The sequence below is a fragment of the Anabrus simplex genome, chromosome 2, assembly GCF_040414725.1.
Source record: "Anabrus simplex isolate iqAnaSimp1 chromosome 2, ASM4041472v1, whole genome shotgun sequence".
NCBI lineage: Eukaryota > Metazoa > Arthropoda > Insecta > Orthoptera > Tettigoniidae > Anabrus > Anabrus simplex.
In genome coordinates, this window is record NC_090266.1 from 708,109,217 (window position 1) to 708,131,771 (window position 22,555).

A 22,555-nucleotide genomic window follows, 5' to 3' on the forward strand; every position below is an offset into this window, starting at 1 on the left:
GTACGGTAGCCTTTTAGCCATGTAGCCGGACACTTTGTGACAAAGTGCACAGAATCTATAATTTTGCAAATGGAGGGTGGTAACATGAAGAATATCACTCTGCAGGCTAGGAGTGGGTTTGTAAGTAAATATAATATTTGTCACACATTTACTTCACTTCTGTTACGATGATAAATTGTGTATGCTAATTGTAACAGTATTGTAAAATACTATTTACTATTATTATATAAAGAGCGTAATTTAGCCGGAAATTTAATTTCCACGTGTTTGCTGCACGGTGCTCCTGGACAATTGGGAGAATTGAATTTCTCCCAATACTTCTCCGCTACTTGTCGCCACATTTCAGTTGTAGGGTTTGGAAGGTCAAAGGTATTTTTTGTCATTCTTAAGTAATCATACAATTTACCGCGATAAAGTCTTGCATCTCTGTACAAACGATGGAATTATCCGAAAGTAATTCGTTCTTCATTAAATTCATGAACCCACTTTCGATTCTTCTTCCTAATTTTTAATTTTAGGTAACTTATCCATCAGTAAACTGTTTCTAGTGTACTTGGATAACGGCATTAGTTTGTGACGACCCTAAAACGCCTCGCGCCAAACTAAGCTGAGAGCACGGCATATAGTTTTTGGTGTGAACAGCAAGGACGCCTTGCGCTATGCATAGCATTTCACGCTAAGGCCGCGTGCACACCGAGCGCGTTTCGCATAGTGTGTCGCGTGTTGCTCAACGCTAAGCGTCACGCTAAGCATAACCAGTGCTTTGTTCCTAAGCCAGGTGTTCACACCGTCCGCGCTCTGTTGCGCTGAACGCCTACCTTACAGCTAAGCGAAGCGCCAGACAACGCGCAGTGTTGGTTAATTGCTTAGCGTTACCTAGCTTGTTCTGAAGCTATGGAAGAAGAAATTATTCATGCAGTGTTTCAAAGAGAAGAAATATGGAACCCAGGACACAACAACTTTAAAAATGTAACTGTTTTGCAAAATAAGTGGACTTATAACTGCAACAGTTTTATCGCATTCCTACAGTAAACATATACAGTAATATTACTTCTACTGTCACACTTTACTGGGCTTAAGATTGTGACAGGATGAAATTGCGTATAGATTTTAGTGTCGGAAGTGTCCGAGGAGAAGTTCGGCTTGCCAGGTGCAGGTCTTTTGAATTGACTCCCGTAGGTGACCTGCGTCGTGATGAGGATGAAATGATTATGAATACACACATACACTCAGCCCCGTGCCAATGGAATTTACTAATTATGATTACAGTTCCCGACTCTGCCGGGAATCGAACCCGGGACTCCTGTGACCAAAGGCCAGTACGGTAGCCTTTTAGCCATGTAGCCGGACACTTTGTGACAAAGTGCACAGAATCTATAATTTTGCAAATGGAGGGTGGTAACATGAAGAATATCACTCTGCAGGCTAGGAATGGGCTTGGAAGTAAATATAATATTTGTCACACATTTACTTCACTTTTGTTACGATGATAAATTGTATGCTAATTGTAACAGTATTGTAAAATACCATTTATAATTATTATATAAAGAGCGTGATTTAGCCGGAAATTTAATTTCCACGTGTTTGCTGCACGGTGCTCCTGGACAATTGGGAAAATTGAATTTCTCCCAATACTTCTCTGCTACTTGTCGCCACATTACAGTTGTAGGGTTTGGAAGGTCAAAGGTATTTTTTTTGTCATCCTCAAGTAATCATAAAATTTATCGCGATAAAGTCTTGCATCTCTGTACAAACGATGGAATTCTCCGAAAGTAATTCGTTCTTCATTAAATTCATGAATCAACTTTCGATTCTTCTTTCTAATTTTTAATTTTAGGTAACTGTTATCCATCAGTAAACTGTTTCTAGTGTACTTGGATAACGGCATTAGTTTGTGACGACCCTAAAACGCCTCGCGCCAAACTAAGCTGAGAGCACGGCGTAGAGTTTTCGGTGTGAACAGCAAGCACGCCTTGCGCTATGCATAGCATTTCACTCTACACGCGACACACTATGCGAAGCGCGCTCGGTGTGCACGTGGCCTTACATTCATGCTGCTACTGACGCAACGCTAATATGGAAGCATCTTCCGGCTAGTAAGAATTATGCCGAAACATGGCCTGAATAGTGTCTGCTAATATCTTTCACATTGGTATCCACTACTGCAAACACTATTATCGTTCAAGTCGACTTGCACAAATGCATAACTTATGACTTGACTATGTACAGACGACATTCTAATCCTGTCGTTGAGCCTACGTTACTGTCTACTCATCCTTAAGTTATATAATACACGCAGCATCCTAAATCTATCGTTGAGCCAATGTTTTGGTATCTACACATCATTCATACTGCCAGGCGAAATCTAAACTTTAACACAATATCCGGATATTTAAATATGATCCTCGTTGAAACTCTAACACACGAAGTGAAATTCGCTAACAAATGAACTCGAGCATGGAAATATAACTGTGTCCATTTTCTACAATAAAGCGTAAAATGTCCAAATAGTTTAATCTATTCTTCAATACAATCTCAACACATGCAGTGAAGTTCGGTAAATAAAAATAAACTCAACTTTCGTTTAATATTGCGTAATATCACTGAAAACAATAATCGCTACCATCACGATATTCATGGCACAACTTGAGTGTGAGGCTCCAACTGACCTTCAATGTTATCACTCCAAACAGGTATCACCGTGAACTGTCCAGTGAAGTAAGTTTTCATCAGTCTACTCAAGCTAAACTATCATTCTAATAAAATTCATCTTTCACGCCCGCAATCTTTCTAGTCAACGATATTTCGTCTCGTAGATACAGAATAGAATTCAAGTTACAACTATTAAGTATTATCTTGACCGTGTGTTCAAATATATTTTGTTCGTGAGGTCGGCTATCACAAAATGCACTTCGTTGGTATCAAATAGAACAGTCACTTAGACTTAATTGCCGTTACCTATGGTCTTACATAAAATAATAATATGGGAGAAACATCAACTTGTACTTAAAAAGGAGTTACAGCGCGCTCACTTGGATTTGACAACCTTTAAGTTCATCAACCGTTCTGGATTGCTACTGGACATCGTTCATCTTATAGAGCCTATCTCAGAAATATTACACCTCAATTTATACACCATGTCACAAAAATTTCTCTCCGTCGAAATACAGGACCTCTTATCCTCCGCATCCTACTCATGCTACATCATTTATAAAATACAGGCTCACTCTGCCTTTAACATCTTCCTAACTATACTCACAATATTTTATTTCCATTACAATCCATTTTCTCCTTGTCTGAAACATTTTAAATACAATCGATCCCATGACCACATAACTTTGTAATGATTTCACAATTTATTTCTCTAAATTTTTCCTGACCTCAGGAGCAAAACAGCATACCGTGATTTTCTGTAGCACAAATACATGGTGTCACAAAATTTAAGATTCCCAAAAATGCCAACTTTATCATACCTCACTGTATCTCGATATAAGCCACAAATCTCGCGTATAACTGCTGAACGCATAATTTATCATCTCAATTTTATCCTGACATGAATATTATTATTTGTATTATTATTATTATTATTATTATTATTATTATTATTATTATTATTATTTATTATAGGATAATTTGATATTTTACTTCATCACACTCATAACGGTTATTTTATCGTTATCATTATTGTAACTTTTACCGGCCCGAATATTATTTCATTGATTTTCATTGCAATAGTTAACTTCACTTCTAAATTTTTAAAGAAATTTAAACACATTTTAAAGTCTCGCGCGCTGATACAAATAATAGACAATTCGCCCCCACGCTAGAATAACGGCAAGACACTTCCTCACCATCGCAATATACTTGATTACACACGGCACTTACACAACGCGGTGTTCTGATTTATTAATTACTTAATTTAAAGGGACAAGCATTTACATCTCTAACTACAAAACATAATATTCAAATTAGACAGACTTGTAGTCGTTTGGCGTGGAGTTATCTCAGCTTCATTTTATGCCAGCCAACTCCAAACTTAGCCCTTCATAATTGTAGGATACATTCTTCAATTAAACATTACCTTATACAGTACATACACAGGTTTTACACTTAGCTTGAAGCAACATACGTTACCATAAATTATTCTATACACATATAACAGCTAAACCTCCTCGCTTCATATCGAGAACTCAACTAATGCAGTTTGTGGAATCATCGCAACTCCCTTCTAACCAGTTGTTCACAGGTGTGATTGACCGTGAGACACAAAGGTTATCTCTGCCAGACTATCGTCCTCCCGTACCGATTACAAAAAAATAACATTGTCCGCAGTAATTCACAAAAACTATCTATGAATCTGCTGTCTCCCTATGAGAAGTTCGGGCATCCTATAGTTATTAAACTTATAATTTTCCTCCCCGAGCGTGATAGATGTCGTAACTACGATGTTTCAAATAGCTAATTTAGTCTTCGCTCACCATTTACCACTTGGTAAAATATTCATCCCTCAAGCCAATGACTTTAGAGATTCTACAAGTCTATTTCGTCCACTTTAAGTCTTCTTCTTATGTTGTCTGAAGTAGGTTCACATTCTCGGAACATATAATGACGACTGACGCTCCTGGTTGAGCAGGGAGAATTTACGCATTTTCTAGGGACGTTCCAATTGGCGTTATGTACTGTGGTGCAATCATTCCGATTGAAGACCACTGGGCCGATTTCTTCAAGACTCACTCCAGAGATTCCACCCCATTGTCGGCAGCCCTGAAGATGGTTTTCCGTGCTTTCCCTATTTCGCACCAGGCAAATGCTGAGGCTGAACCTTAATTAAGGCCGCGGCCACTTACTTCCCACTCCTGGGCCTTTCCTATCACATCGTAGCCATAAGACCTATCTGTGTCGGTGCGACGTAAAGTAAATTCTAAAAAAAAACACTTCCAGGCTTACTGTATGTTGACATTTCTGTCAAGTGCGGCTGCATTGATCGGTACCCACACAACTCCCCGATAGCGTGGTGCAGAGAACTTCGAGCATTCAGGAAACAGTAAAGCTGTATAGTTCCTTTTACAAACGAGTCCAGGTTCAGTTTTCATAGCATGTTTCATGACGTTTGAAATAATGGGGGCTTTTGAGCATTCGTTGAAGGCAATCATTTATAGATAAGCTGGCATCCATGCCTAAAATGGCTTCGTATTGAACTCACGTAGTCCTCTCCACGTGCTTCGTTGTAGTTTTGTAACAAGCCAGTTGTAGAGAGGTGTAATTTACCTAGAGCAGCCTACGTCAGGATTCCCAGAGGTGCTATGGTGATCCAGTTCCTGTGTGTGGATAGCAATAGTCGTCCACATCGGGATATAATGGTAGATTACTATGTGGAAACTGAAGGTATCCGGTTTCATTGACCGTTCTGTTCCTTCAACCTCTACACCATCGAGTTTAGCTGGGACGCACTGGGGGGCCGTACTTCTTAGCGGCAGGTACCGACACGAAATAGTCAGGTTTCTCGGTGGATTTGGTGCACGAGTGAGTCTGCATACAACAATTACTGCTGTACATCTTTGTCCAGAGCATGAGAACCTGCTATACTGCATGAGTCACTGTCCGGAGTGATTACACTTTGTAGAGAGTCTTCATCATACTACGACGGCATACCAGATATCATATGGTCTGTTATCACGTAAATGTTTCATAGAAAAATTTGTGTTCTGGCTGTTAGAATTGATCAGAATTGCTCAGTACATTAAAAAGACAAAAAGATATAATTATCTTTTAATTAGTTTTGACGTCCTGTATCTGAACTCCAGGAAAATGAGACCATAATTTACTTTATGCTATTAAGAATTATTTCCCAAACTCATCTGCAATTAATTCCAAACATCATAGATACATGGGTTATAAAACATTTTCAGTACACCCAGTAGATGCCCATATTTGATAAGAACAAAGTACTGGGCCTCAACATGGAGCAATACGAACCAGAATAAGAATGAAAATGCTCTTCGCATAACAAATGAAAAACCTTAAATGGATAGGGTTGAAACAGTTTGAATTTGACTCGCATTAAGTAAAAATAATGTGGAATTGTTTAGATTCAGAAAGAAGTGGACCTGTTATATGTCAATATAACGGCACTCGAGGAGAGGAGCTGAAATTTGAGAACGTAATATCAAATATTCATCTCGAAATTGTATGTACATTAACTCAGTATATGGCCATTTTGGCAGAACCGAGCTCGATAGCTGCAGTCGCGAAAGTGCTGCCAGTATCCAGTATTCGGGAGATAGTGAGTTCGAACTCCACTTCGGCAGCCCTGAATATGGTTTTCTGTGGTTTCTCATTTTCACACCAGAAAAATGCTAGGGCTGTACTTTAATTAATGCCACGGCCGCTTCCTTCCCACTCCTAGCCCTTTCCTGTCTCATGGTAGCCATAAGACCTATCTGTGTCGGTGCGACGTCAACCAACTTCCAAAAAAATGCATTCTGGCAGAAAAATGAAAGATTCAACACATTCTGATGGAGGATCTCTTGCAGGTAACATAAACGCATTGAACTGATACGCATATACTTGAATGAATCTTTTTCTTCAACGATGGCTTGTTTTACAGCGGATGTTACCTAAAATTAAAGCGATAAAATACTGTATATCACTCAGTTTAGTGCTCGAACCCAAAACTCTGATGCCTGACCCGTTTCTGGAAGGTTCATCGATGCACATAGAATCACAGTTCACATTTCTGATGTTGATCGTATATTTTTGGAGCTACATGCTAGGTAGCTACCGAATTCAAGATGTTCGCCTTTGTAGCGTAACAGTTAGCGCTATTAGCTGCCGTCCTCAGGGGCCCAGGTTCAATTCCCGATACTGACAGAGATTTAACAATGACAGGAGGACTGATATGTGGTTAACATTATACACGCAGCTCACCTCCATTAGAGGTGTGCCTGAAAATATCTGCACCACCTCCGGACGAGGGCACGAGTTTACCTTACTTCACGATACAGCAATGTGCTTTGTCAGCCACGTCAGAACCTTGCTAAATCGGTAGAGCTAACCTACATTCGGGTTCGGGTTCTCATTAACACTCTTCATTAACATTTCATTTCATCTGTCAGTCATTACTCATTGCTCCAGAGGAGTGCAACAGGCTTCGGTAGCCGGCACAATTCCTGTCCTCGTCGCTAGATGGGGAGTTCATTCATTCCATTCCTGACCCTGTCGAATGACTTGAAACATGCTGTGGATTTTCATTTTACCGAGCTCGATAGCTGCAGTTGCTTAAGTGCGGCCGGTATCCAGTATTCGGGATATAGTAGGTTCGAATCCCACTGTCCGCAGCCCTTAAAATGGTTTTCCGTGGTTTCTCATTTTCACACCAGGCAAATGCTGGTGCTGTACCTTAATTAAGGCCACGGCCGCTTCCTTCCCACTCCTAGCCCTTTCCTGTCCCACCATCGCCATAAGACCTATCTGTATCGGTGCGACGTAAAGCAACTAGCAAAAAAAAAATTCATTTTTAATGCAGTCGTGGGTACAATATTCAACTGACCCCGATACGCTTCTAGTATGCAACCCGCAAGACAATGAAGAGAGAAATTGGTTGAGGAGTGGAAAAGAGTTTAGTAGGTATTGACTACAAAGTAATTTGCTAGGAAATTGCGGATTCACTCACTCTTCAACTGTAGCACCTTAGATAGTAATTGTCTTACTTTATTGTACATATTGACATTGATGTGGCCTTGAAATCTCTTAGGAAGGATAAAAGGGGATTCAATTCCAATGTCACTGATTTTTCGTCCCACTGACTCGGGGGGGGGGGGATTCAGTTCCAATAGAACGCATAGCATCATTTTGAGACTATCGTTTTAAGGCCTAGATGTCAGCGCTTTTAACGCCTTTTCTGCAGTCACGCATCAGTGAAGAACTTGCTGAAATCCATGAATAAGAGACCCTTGAATTATTTATTTACAATTATATAATTTACAATATTAGGAAATGAAATTAACAACTTACTTGTCATTATTTTTCATATTAAATCTAACATAATAATATTATTGGATTTACGTCCCATTAACTACTTTTAGGTTTCGGAGACACCGAGGTGCCAGAATTTACTCCAGCAGGAGACATTTTACGAGACAGTAAATCTACCGACACGAGGCTGACGTATTTGAGAACCTTCAAATATCACCGTACTGAGCCAGGATCGAGCCTGCCAAGTTGGGGTCAGAAGGCCAGCGCACAGTGCGTAATTTCAGGAATCTAGCCGGCCAAAAATCGTATCTCGGAAACTAATGGACCGATTTACATAAAACTTAGTATGTAACTGCTATTATTGGAGATAATTAAGTGTGCGGTCAATCAAGTACAAATAACAAATTGCTACGCCAGGAATAGAATTAGTAATCTTTGTAATTTTAATCATTTTTCGTTATAGCTTTAAGATTAAATAGATGTTAATAGTGGGACATGTTGTTAAGAATGTTTAAAAACAGATACAGGAATACATGTACTTGCCAAACAATTTATTCATTAGATGCAGTTACATCAGAATCGCAATCGTCACTGTCATTATCTCCTTCGGCAGAAGCAGATACAGGAGGCTCAGACAGTAAGTTGAGCACTTCTCGTGAAAGCGGAATCCACTTCCTCCTCCTTGATTTTCCTAATCTGGTAATATAAGGGTCCGATGATATAAGCAGCCTATGGAAAATGTCAATGTTTGTGTCTTTCTGGAAGGTTTCCTATTTTCCTGGTCTCTTAGGCTTCCTCGTAGAGTTGTCCAATATGTATAATACAGTACCTAATGACCTCCTCTCCATGAACTAAGAGTTTGTGCAAAGTTGCAGGAATGTAGTACGATTTGTATTTTTGTAAGTACAATTACGTAAATGCCAAATGTCACTTTATCAATGGCATACCGACACGAAAGAGTTTCTACGATGGCACGTAGATGGTTTATTAAATTTATATCTACTCCAGTAATATCCGCAGAAGTGAAGAATCTTCTAGCGGTTTCCATCATTGGTATTGCCAGCACTTTGCTTCGGATATCAAACAATAGACGGGTTTCCGCCCTGAACTTCTGTGGTGAAGTCATCTACAGTATTTATTTATTGCGTGTGTATTTTAGGCTTTAAATCAGTGCGTAAATGTACTGTGTTGAGTGAGAGTTATGTGATAAGCCTACGGGTGTGATTTATTTCTTTGAAATTAATACTGTGATTAAATACATCCCCGCCCCTCGAGCCCATAAAATTATTTGTCTATTTTCTCTCGCAATTTACCTTATATTTCAGTGCTGAGGTTTCTTATGTGCCGTAGTTTACCTCTCATTCTGTACAAACCAAATGCGGCCCCTGTAAACTCCACGTCCCCTTTAGTTCATAAAAGTAATTTGTAGCTTAGTTTCTTCAGCCTTTGGTCTTGAGCTTACATACTGAATTTTACAAATTTATGTGCCGCCGTTTTCCCGTGATGGCGTTGAACGGAGCCGTTCGATATAGCAGCCCTGTTGTCATAAGAACAATACTGTGTTCTTAACATGGAATGAGCTATAGTACTGGCAGGCTCATCCTGACATTGTTGTTGTGCACGTCCTTCTGCAAGGCTCATTCTCTGCTCGAACCAACTTGTATTGTACTTCAGCAATTTGTCCCTTTTTCTACTATATTTTGTCCAGCGTGATCGAATTTTAGCACACAAACTACTGACGGATTTCCTTATTGACTTGGATATATCCTCGGAACAATCCTCAAAGCCTAAATGTTCAATTACAACATTCGCAATATCATCGTTTCGCTTATACGAGGTTTGTCCGGAAAATACGCATAAAAGTTGAATAATAACTTTATTTGACAATTATTCAGGTATTACAATATGGTCTCCTTCAAAGTACTCTCCCTGAGACAAGATGCACTTCTGCCAACGCCGTTTCCACTGTTGATAACATTGTTGAAAGTCTTCAGTTGTGATGCTGTTCAGTTGCCGTGTCGTTTCTCCCTTGATGGCTTCCACATCACCCAAGTGCCAAGTGCCGCCCCGAATTCGTTCAACATTTTCATCAGAACTCGATGACGACGGGCGTTCTGGGCGAGGGTCTTCTTTCACGTCTTCTCGGCCTTCCCGGAAACTTTTTCACCACTTTTCACGGTTGGTGCCTTCAGAGAATTGTCTCCGTAAACTTGTTGCAAACACTCAAAAATCTCACGGCCATTCTTACCTAGTTTGGCAAGAAACTTGATGTTGATGTGCTGTTCCTCAATCAGAGAGAGCTCCATACCGACGGCAGGTGAAAACGGGTAACTTTTAACAAGCAGCCGCACACTGCTACTGACACGCAGAGCTCTCCGACTCGAACTGAGCGTTGAGAAGATCGGCGACAACAGCAGTGCCACCTGGCGGCGCCTCCACGATACGTGATACGTCACCCCGACGGATTTATACGTATTTTCCGGACAAACCACGTATTCCCTGCTGTTCCTCAACAGCTCGAAAAACCGATCTCCGAGTTACAGAGTACATGGCTTCTGAAAAAAATTAATTACTCTCATGGTCGCGCTTGGTCGCAGCAAAAAGTCACCGTTTTTTATTCAATAAAGTAAAGAAAACTCATCCAAAAACTTTAATTGCGGAAATCAAAGGCAATCTATTTTGAAAGTTGGCTCAAATTTGTACAATTAGATAGCGCTTGGACACCGTGTACCTGAATTTTTAAGTGCATGTTCCGGACAACAATATAGTAATTTTCAGAAAATGCTACATACTATATAAAAATGCATACCTTCATCTAATATAATCACATTGCAAGCTAAAGAAACATTTAGTTCTGACGTCTTTACTGACCCTCACATGATAATAACTGCGCGCTCGCCTCGCCAGAGTATGATGCCCTGACGGAGGAGAGCCACTTTAGGCCTTCGGTGAGATTAGACAATCAGACAGCGCGACTTTTCAATACTTAATTACTGTACCCAAGAGTCTTATAAACACGACTCACAGAAAATGCGCACAAAAGACGAGGGTTGAAAATATTATTTTTGGCCGGCTGGATCCTAGAAATTACCCACTGTGCAGCGCCTCAACCGTCTGAGCCACTCAGCCCGGCCATGTTAAATCTACTACGTTATATAATTATTCTAATCTAAAAGTGCTTCAGAATCCTCCTCCGAACCTGAATGAAAACTTATATTCCAATCACTATTTTCCCTACATATCGCAACCTCGGAAAATACCACTAAATCCCTCCTTATGAAAAGGTAATTCGCTTTGAAAACAAAACCATGAAATGATGCAATCAAAAAGAATCACACTCACTAGTAAAATATGCATGGTCATCTTTAATTTTGTACTAGCAATGCAGTGGTGGGTTGAAGCCTCCGTGGCTCAGGTTGCAGCACGCCGGTCTGTCAATGCTGGGTTCCGTGGTTCAAACACCGGTCACTCAATGTAAGATTTGTACTAGTCAAAGCGGATACGGGACAGGTTTTCTCCGGGTACTCCGCTTTTTTTGTCATATTTCGTCCCATTAACACTCTCCATTAACATTGCATCTGTCAGTCATTAATCATTGCCCCAGAGGAGTGCGACAGGCTTCGGCAGCCGGCACAATTCTTATCCTCGCCGCTGAATGGGGGCTTCATTCATTCCTTTCCTGACCCGGTCGAATGACTGGAAACAGGCTGTGGATTTTCATTTTCAATGCAATGGTGGGTACAATATTCAACTGACCCCGATTACGCTTCAGGTATGCAACCCGTAAGACAATGACGAGAGAAATAAGTTCTACAGTGGGAGAAAGTTTAGTAGGTGCTGCCTGCAAAGCAATTTGCTAGAAACTTGTGGATTTACTTAGGTATTTACTCCAGATTTGCAGAAGTCTGGTATGCAGGGAAGCCGTAGAAGATTCGGTTTAGTCTTCCAGCCATAGAATGCGTCGAAGTCATTCAGTAAGAGTGTAATCATGAGTTAATGTTTTAACCCTCAAACACACGCGTATGGGGTGGAATCCACCCCAGGTCATTTTATTTCCTAATGAAATGTACAAATAACTCTCCTGTGCTCTCCCCGCTCTTATATCTTTCTGGCTGGATCCCCGCAGACAGAGTCATTCTTATATAATCTATCTTAAAATCTCCAAATAATACAGTAATTCATATTTTACAATACAATGATATGTGGGGTGGAAAGCACCCCCACGCGTGTGTCTGCGTCCTAAAATTTGGCGCGTGTGCTTGAGGGTTAATCATTTATAAATTACTGTAACTAATTTCATGAAGCCCCATTTTACCGAGATTTTAACGTAGAGCATTAAAAACAAATTAAACAATTGGCTACTAGATTTTAAGAAAGTGAATCTAAAAAATCCGAGAAGAGTGTTTTGAGGTAACGCAATGACATAATCACTACGGACTTATGGTTCCCCATTCAACAGACATAGACACATCAGTGAAATGAACAGACGTTTTGTTAGATTTTAAGACTGTATGGTAATATATAATAATAATTCAAAGAAAATGGTTTCTAATGATTACGAATATACACTTTTAATCGTTAGTGTAACAAACTAAACATACTGTTTACCAGATTTTAAGACAGTGAATTTGTAAAAGTTCGAGAAGAGTGGTTTAATTCAACTAACAGTGATATGCTAGTGAAATGAAACATGGGCGGTTATTAGACTTTACAACTGTAATATATGACAGACTCAGAGGAAGGGGTTTCTGATGATTGTGATGTACTATTTTAGTTGTTGGTGTAAGCAGCTGAGGATGATCCATGGATCGAAACTAGTACTGAAATTTAGATGTAAATAAATACATTTTACAATATATATAGCATTGATTAGGTGGGAACGTCAGAAAACTCTGTGAGTCGTAAACCATCAATACGGAAAATTTAAAGTGATCAGTGCTAGACCTCGGATATTTAGGTGGTAATAGGTTAGAATGCAAAGTAATTTGGTTTGTAGGAAGTGTCATGCAACCCGTTGTACCATAATGTAGGAAGAGTAGCATCAATTCAAGGAGTTCTATAGGCTGTACTCCTAATATCTATGCAAATCTCATAGCATAACCGTTGTACAGTGTAGGGTATACTTGTTACTGGCTAAAGTATGTTTGCATTCTAACCTATCAGAACCTAATAATCCGGACTCTAGTGATCACACATAACCTGGAGCTTAGTGCGATGTCTACGGTTCCGCAAAATTTGCAGGACAGTAACTGCAAGTTCAGTATAAAGAAAGAACATTCACAGATGTGATTCAGAAAGTCAGAAATTGATTAAGATGATTCATTAGGCACAATGCCACTTACAGCTGTCGAATTACATTTAACTCCTCAGATTGAGTTGATATTAGTACAGTTTCTTAGTAACGCCAAGTGCTTCGTTAGCATTAGCAACAGGGCATACAACGGGCATATTCGGTTGACCATTAAAATAAGGTTAATAATGCATGCAAATTTCAGTGGCTTTGGAACGCATAAACAAATTTCAACATAAGTGTTTAACCTTCAGAGTAAGTACACAACATAGTTATAAAAATTAGTTATATATGTCACTATTAATAGTCTGGAAAGGATATGTTCATTAAATTGCACTACACCTCAGTTACAGTACATTTACTCTGATGCTATTTTCTAAGACTGTGTGGGTAACTGTAAGGATTTTATACCATTACAACAAATAAATATTACAATAGATGATAAGTAATCACACTTTATGGATACCTGGGTAGTCGTCTTCAAAGTATTCCGAGCCCAGCATGAAACAGCAAATATACATAAGTTATACTCATATTGTACAACATTGAATACATTAGATTATAAGGCAATCTCGACAATTTTGCGACATTAGAAAGTTTTAAAATGGTAAAATCATGGTGGTATCTATGCTATACTTAATAAAGGATGTCCTGAACGCTATCTTCAGCGCTGTTCTGAGGCAATAAATGAAGCAACTGCTGCCTATCAGAAAACACCATGGGTGTGCCTTTATTAGCATTCAAGAGTTCTGAATTAACTGTTAATTAATTACATTTATTTAATGGGATATGGAGCACCATGTTATACATTTAACGACCTCACGGATAAACGAAGGTGGTATATAAGTAAAGCTATCAGAATTATGGCAATTATTGCTTGAAGCAAGAAGATCATACCTGTATACAAGATTTGACTCAAATTTACTGTAAAATATGAATGGTTGTAATGTTTCAAACAATTGAAAGATATTGTTTTATGCGCATGAAATGTAATTTTCTGCAGTATTTGAGGTTCATTTCAGATTTCTTTACATATTGGAACTCGGTCTTCAACTTAGTTTCTGTTCCCCTTGCACCAAAGACATAACCATTTAATTCTCAATACCCAATTTCAGTTCCTAACATTACGAAGAACATTTAAAACAGAAATAAATTTTGATGTTTTCCGTCGTAACCAGAAATTTAGGAACAGCAATTATCTTTATGAGACTGTTTCCCTCTGCCAGGACATTACGTGCTGCATAACACTGAATGAATTGCATAGATGATTTAGATTTCTAATATGTATAACATTTTAGTAAATAACAATGGTATGTGATATGGAATTACATCGAAATTTTTTGTATAATTTCTTATTAGAAACTCCCTTAATTGATGTTTCCATTATCCATTTGAAAAATAATACTCTCCAGAAAAAATGAAAATGAAAACCTACAACCTGTTTTTCAGGTTTTTTCCTTTCTTAGATAACTCATTTCCTCTCACATAACTTCACGTCCACTAAACTATCTCCATACTTCAAGAACAAAGTAGCAGTTACTCCTTGGATTCATTTGTATATTAGATGTAATCAGAGATGGGATAAGTACAAAAAAGTAACTGGGCTGAACTGCAATTACTCTATTACAATTACAAGTTACTTTTTCCACAACTTGTCAGTAAAATTACAATTATTTCACAGAATTCCAGTCTTAAAGAAATCACTAACTTTTTTGTTCGAATGGGGCTGCAATGATTCCAAAGTTTTGAAAGGAAATGTATATTACTGTACTTCATTTTACGACGTATGTTTGTTTTTATTTTGTTTTTTGCACAGATACATTAAGTAGTTCTTGTCGCTAAGTGGGACTAAAAATGATATCTTGGAACTTTGAAAATTATTTTTATCCGAATGTTTTAGTATTAGTGAATTTTAACATTTCAAATAATTCACCATTTTCTTTATAAATCAGTACATTCTTAAAATTCTCATCAGTAAACCTCGCCCTCTTGTGAGAAAGTACATCTTTGTATTTGCTGAAAAGACGCTTTGCATGGGCAGTTGAAAACATATGAAACCGGGTTTAATTTTAAGAACAACCCCTGCCATGATGGATATTGGAGGATGATTTTGGAACTGTACACAGTTAACCAAGTACCTCATCCAGCACTGGTTCTGCTTTAGTAGATCTGAAAAAGTTACCTTCATCAACATTTAATTTTGTTCTGGTTTCTGCTTCAATGCGATGTACTGTACCGTATATCTATTACGAGAATGTAACGATCACAATTTCATTTCAAGAATTAAATTCCGAGTAATTGGCCAATTGACTGGCTGCCGCTTGCCAGGATTGGATGTCGAGCAGTTAGTGCCTTCAATAAACTATTAAACCTTTCTAATAAGTTAGCTCCTCAACTGTCCTCACGAGGATAAGTCCAGTCAATTGGTCAACATTCCAAGAGGCCTGGAGCACAACTGGGTTTATTTTTGGCATCAGTTAGGTTATGAATCAATATTGCGGAATTTAACACATTTCATTCGTCCTTAAAAGTGATATTATGTATATTGTTGCTGAACTTTCAAGCGTGTGTGTGAAACAGATTACTTAGCAAAACATTTACATTTTATGTCACAGAATGTTGAAAGATGATATGAACATTTTATAAAAAGCTTAATAGGTTGAATGCATTTAGGATAAGTAAGAATTCAAGAATCTATTTTCAAAATTTACCTCCATTTCGTCAATTAATGTGGACGATATACGTAAAGGTTAAAAGGGACGGTCACTTACCGGAGAGGTCCTGCTGCCTTTTAAGACGCGTCTGTGGAAAGAAAAAGAATTGTTAGAGCACACGCTGATAACGAATTGAGGTTAGAAGAGTGTATGTCTGTCTCAACTCAAAGGTTTATTCAATGTTTCAGAACATTTCATTTTAAAATGATGGTGACATGAGCCCCGTACACTTCATGTGCATGCTTAAATCCCGTCTGACAATTGAATAGCGTAGTGGAAAAACTATCCAACCCAATATACAGTCGATTTTTAGTTCTATGCGGAAAAAGTATCTTAGCACCATCTAGCAAACATCAGTAGGTTACAGTGGTTACACAGTTGCAGCGTTCTTTTTATAGGTAACTTTACAATGTTGTTGTGCGCGAATGAAGGAACTCCCCTTTCCAACTCCAGTCTCGTGACTGTCCAATAGAGATGGCTGAAAAATAACGTAGCAGTTACTTTGTCACAGTTACATGCATGTCACTGTTACAAATGTAATGAGGACAAAAAATAACAGGTTACCAAGTAACGACAACAGAATAACGTACTAGTGAAAACAGTAACTGGGAAGTGGGAACTGTCACTAGTAGCAGCTTACAGGCACAGAATGTGACCTTCAGAGTTCAGATAGTCTTCCAAATGAGAGCGCTTTCGTAGGAGATTGCTTTAATTCATATACACTATAGTGTAATTTTTTAAGTTGCTGCTGTCATCTGGTAACTAAAGTGTAAACTGTTATGACATATTCAACTGCTCAGGGGTAATCGTTGACTCAGACATCGCGCAAGGCTACCTACATTATAATATTATTATAAGTTTCACCCGTATATTTTTTCTTGTATCATAAATAAATTAGTAGGCCTATGCTAATTTTCCATATTGATATTATGGATATCATATTATAGATAACATAACATTACTTCGTTTTACTTAATCGATCCTCTTGTGCCGGTCTGTTGGCAGACAGATCATCAGGTTTTCTTGTCTTCTATCCTTGATTGGGGTATTGTCAAACTCAGTCCTCTAGATTTCAGAAAAGACGCTATGTGGTCTTCTCATTTCATTCGCTGTCTGCCTCTCGTTAACTTTGTAGCAAGTATTAATGCGTGTTTTGCTGCACAGACTTTCAACCATGTAGTGATGCATGCGCGTATGTGCGAGTGAATGAATGGGACTTCGCAACACAGCTGTTAGGGGACAAGCTTGAAGCCGTGACCAGGCTGTGACCAATAAAAGGTGAGTAATGTTGGACGTTAATTTTAACTGTTACTTTTCAGAGTTACTTTCTTGTAGCAGTGACAGGTGTAGCAGTTACACAAAAATAACCGTTTGTCACACCTCTACTGTCCACTGCCTGCTTACTCAAGTAACGCAGCGCAGCAGAATGACAGACGGTGTGTGTGATTTTCCAAAGCCCAAAAGAGAGAGACAGAGAGAGAGAGAGAGAGAGAGAGAGAGAGAGAGGGGGGGGGGGGGGAATATGCAGGAGTGGAAAACAAAATACAAAGATGATGATTATTATTATTATTATTATTATTATTATTATTACTTTGCTGGCAGGATGTAGTGTTTATAGTGCACTATGTCTACTGGTATGGGCTAGAATAAATTGGTTACTTTCATTGACCTGTCTCAGTCTCTTCCTTGGCTTTGACAATATGAAAGTGGGAGATATGAGCGATTCTAGTAATACGGTTCCTTATGCAGCCAGTCCCTGTTACGAATGGTGTGAAAATATCGCTCATAGGGTCGGTTGGTGCATGCATTTTAGTAGGCTTGGCAGACTGATATGTAATAACAACTTCTGGCTCAGTGAGGAAAGCAACGGGAAACTACCTGACTCATCATTTCCCTAGTATGCCCCTTCAGTGACACATAGGTTATCTATGATAGCTGTTGGTGGAGCTGTAGAGGATCAAACCAGCCTTTGGGCTGAATACCCAACGTACATACATTGTTACTATTATTTTTTCGTATCGGCCTACTAAGGACCACGTTATTTCAGCTGTCTTCTCTGGGCATTGATCTTTGCCCAGTGCTCCTCCATTCGCTCTTTTCTTTCCCGACTCCAACTTTTGCCTTTCTTGAAAACATTGGTAGTCTTTTGGTTTCCTCCTGAATGGATTGCGTTCTTGTGTATCTTCATATTAATCCCCATCTCCTGTAGGTCCCTTTCCACCTCCTTGAACCAAGTTGGCTGTGTCTTCCCATCTATAAAATCGGTAAAAATCTGGCTCGATAATCGTGTTGGTTACATTCATAGCAAGTGGCCATAAAATGCAATTCTCCTTCTCCGCATGACATTAGAGATTTTATGGGCATGAATATAGAGCTCATGGTTATGCCAACATCTACATTCACCTTTTTCTTTAACCGAACCAAGAATTGTCCTTACCGGGCGAGTTGGCCGTGCGGTTAGAGGCGCGCGGCTGTAAGCTTGCATCCCTTGAGATAGTGGGTTCGAATCCCACTGTCGGCAGCCCTGAAGATGGTTTTCCGTGGTTTCCCATTTTCACACCAGGCAAATGCTGGGACTGTACCTTAATTAAGGCCACGGCTGCTTCCTTCCAACTTCTAGGCGTTTCCTATCCCATCGTCGCCATAAGACCTATCTGTGTCGGTGCGACGTGAAGCAACTAGCAATAATAATAATAATAATAATCATAATAATAATAATTGTCCTTTAAATATTTCTTTCTTTAATTTCCAATTTGTCCATCAGGACTTTCTTGTTCATAGCAAGGCATTCCGCCGCACACAACGCCTCTGATCTTATGACCACTGCAATAATGTCTGAGCTTTACGTTCAAGGATATGGACATTTGTTGTAAAAGTCTTTGGTCAGTTGATAAGTCATTTCCATATTATTCATGCGCGACGCAAAAGCTTCTTTTTCAGAGATGTTTGGTTCTATCCACTCACTAAGATATTTACACTTATCTGCCCGTTTGTTTGCCCCCTGTTTACTTTTAGCTCTCTTGGTGCTGTCTTGATATTAGTTATGAATTGCGTTTTCTCGAAGGAGATCTGGAGGCCTGCTTTCTCCGTCTATGCCTTGAGGTGGTTAATTTGCTTTGTAGCCATGTCTAGAGAATCAGACAAAATTGCCAGATCATCTGTAAAAGATTGGCAATCAATTTAAAGACTCATGTTCTTGTAACCCAATCTCACACCAATTTGGAGCCCATTGTTTAATTTCTTTACGCTACTGACGGATGACTTTTTCAAGGACGCAATTGAATAGAAGGGGCGAGATCCCGTCTCACTGTCTGATTCCTTTCTTTATCTTGAAAAAGTCTGAAATTTCTCCCCTCAACTTAAATCTGGAGGTTGTGTCAGCTAGGGCCCGTTCGATGATTGCCCTGGTTTTGTTATCTAAGCCAAACTCCTTTAGTATATTAATATTATTAATTTTATTATTATTATTTTATTATTATTTTTTATTATAGTTACATGCCCCATCATTTGAATCAAGAGAGACTACTGTATTAGAATCCTAATTAATATCAATAATATTACTACCTTTATATTTCATGCTGTACCCAGTGGTATTCAAACTTTTTTGTTAGCGTACCCCCAAAATCCAATCGTTTTACCTTCGTACCCTCGAAGTACTAGAATATTGCGATTATACCAGAAATCACGGACGACTGTTGCTGGATGCCAAATAAATAAATAAATAAATAAATAAATAAATAAATAAATAAATAAATAAATAAATAAATAATACCCGTGTGGGGATTTACCGGTTACCTCCATCGGGCGCGTCCCATTGGAATTGGGGAAGCTCGCTGGCTCTGCCGCCAGCAGAGTCAGAGGGTAGTAGGGAAATAAAATACCACCGTGAAAAAAAACTGGTCCCTTGCCAGGGTTACGGCGAAGACTGGTAAATGACCAGAAGCCAGAAAACATCTTGAGGCAACCTCTAGGGCTAACAACCCTAGTTGTAAAAGGATGGGTACCCGTCGAAAGCAAAGTCAAGTCAAAAAGCATGATGGGACAACATTTCAAGAAACATACCCCAGGGGGTAAATCTTCGGATAAATCACTCGTCGTGAACACCACGACGCACGAGTCTCGTTCGGATTCTGGGGGAGACTCGACATCATGCAAGAGACGAGTCGGAGCGTCTCTGTGTACCCCGAAGAGTCAAAAACTCAGGCCAAAATCTAAAACCTTTCTAGCAACTTTCAACATAAATTCACTTACACAAACTGGCAAGCTGAAAACCCTTACCAACGCTCTTCACGAAAATCAGATATCCATAATGGTCCTACAGGAAACAAGGTACCCAGATGAAGAGATTTTTGAATCCGAAGGCTACCGATTTTTCAAGAGCAAAGCGTAAAGAGGAATCCTCAATGGAGCTGTGATACTTGGAACCGCGTTTGCTGTTAGAACCAAGATCCTTAAATCGGTTGCAAATTTCGAACCTGTGAATGACAGATTGTCTATACACACAATTAAATGCGCAAACAAAACCTACGCCCTAGTTAACGCACATGCTCCTACAAACGATAAGAACAAGTCTGATCCAGACGAAGTTGATAATTTCTGGGACCTACTGGATGAAAAATTAAACAAAAACCCCAAACAGCATGTCAAGCTTCTTTTGGGTGACTTCAATGCCCAACTAGGTCGTGAACAGAAGTACAAGAAAGTTATAGGAAATTACCCTGCTCACAAAAGAACCAATCCCAACGGCAAAAGACTGGTGTCCATTTGCGAAAATCACAACCTGCAGGTCGCCATCTACCCAGAAAGCAAATGACTTGGCGTTCTCCCGTCCAAGCTCTCGGAGAGTTCCAAATTGATCATGTTGCAATCTCCAGGAGAAACAGCCCTGAGATTATGAATGTCAAGGTAAAGAAAGGCATCAATGTGGCCTCAGATCATTATGTGTCTCTTATCAAATTCAAACCAATTCCCGCAAACACAAGGAAGACAACCAAACAGATCACACGCTTCGACAATGATAAACTTTGGCAAAGGGTCGAGGAGTTCCAGGAGAAGGCTAGACCAAATGACTGTGAATTTAACAACGCCAAAAGTCTCCTTGTTGAGGCCGCCAAAGACGTTGCAGAAATCAAGAGAAGCAAAAAGCATGCCTGGTGGAATAGTTCCTGCGAATCAGTCCTCCAAGAAAGACTCAATGCGTGGAAAAAGTACTACTCTACGAAATCAGAAAATGATTAGGAAACCTACAAAACCCAACGTGCCCAAGCAGCTAGGGTGTTCAGAACTGAGAAACGTAAATACGAAAAATCTCTCATTGAAAAGATAGAACAAAACTTTAGGAAGAATGAAAGCAGAGAGTACTACAGAGCCTTCAAACGCAAACTCACTGGCTATAAACCACCATCTCTATGCTTTGAGCGAAAGGACGGCACACTGGCGACGTCAAATGAAGAAAATTGCAGCATTCTGGCAGATTACTTCAAGAATTTACTTAATTGCTCTAAACCGCAAAGCGCCATTGAGACCAAGGAACCCTTACTCAGGTACCCAGATTCCAGACCACCCGACAGAGATGAGATCAAGCGCCATATTGCCAGTCTCAAAAATAACAAAGCGCCGGGGGAAGACTCAGTAATAGCAGAACTATGGAAATATGCCCCAGAGGAATCACTTGATATCTTGCAAAAGCAAATAGAAGAAATTTGGAACAAGGAGACCCTACCCGAAGATTGGAACATAGCTTTGATCCATCCATTACACAAAAAAGGCAGCATGAAGAACATCAACAACTACAGAGGAATATCTTTGCTACCCGTGACTTACAAAATTCTATCACTTGCCATCCTGGAGCGTTTGGAAGCACAAGTCGAACATCAAATAGGTGAATACCAAGGAGGGTTCAGAAAAGGTCGCTCAACAGCTGAACAGATCCAAAATCTCAAAACGATCATCAGATATTGTACACTAAGGTCCAAGCAGTATGTGTCTGTCTTTGTGGACTTTAAGAAAGCGTACGACTCCATTGACCGGGAAGTCCTGCTAAACATCTTAAATGAATTTGGAGTTGATTTGAAACTGCTGGCATTAATTAGAACCACCCTGACCGATACAAAATCCAAGGTGAAGTTCCACGGATGTCTCTCGCATTCCTTTGACATCAAAACAGGAGTCCGACAAGGTGATGGGCTATCCCCGATACTCTTCAACTGTGTTCTTGAAAAGATCATCAGAACCTGGCGGGTGAGATTACAGGAAACCAACTACAGTCCATTGAGAATAGGAACAAAATCCAAGGGGATCGCAACAGACTGCTTAGCATTTGCCAATGATATTGCTGTTCTCTCAAACGACATAGAAACCGCTAGAGCTCAAGTTGAAATTTTAAAGGAAATTGCCGAACAAACTGGTTTGCAGATATCGTTTGAGAAAACAGAAGTAATGACTAACATCAAAGAGGCTCCACCAAAACTCCATACAAAATACGGGGACATCACCCGAGTAGACAAATTCAAATACCTGGGTGAGATCATCATGAAAAATGGACTGGACAAAGAAGCACTTCAGGAGCGAGTACGCA

The 22,555-nt window shown here is 39.5% G+C and overlaps 1 protein-coding gene across 1 annotated transcript in view; it reads right to left on the reverse strand.

Moving 5' to 3' along the window:
* The window catches only part of LOC136863055 (MAM and LDL-receptor class A domain-containing protein 1), a 198,323-nt gene that overhangs the window by 111,597 nt on the left and 64,171 nt on the right, over nt 1-22,555 (reverse strand). Inside the window, exon 3 of the mRNA XM_067139383.2 lies at nt 16,036-16,066. Coding sequence (XP_066995484.2) covers nt 16,036-16,066 — 31 coding nt within the window. The remainder of the gene's footprint in view (nt 1-16,035; nt 16,067-22,555) is intronic.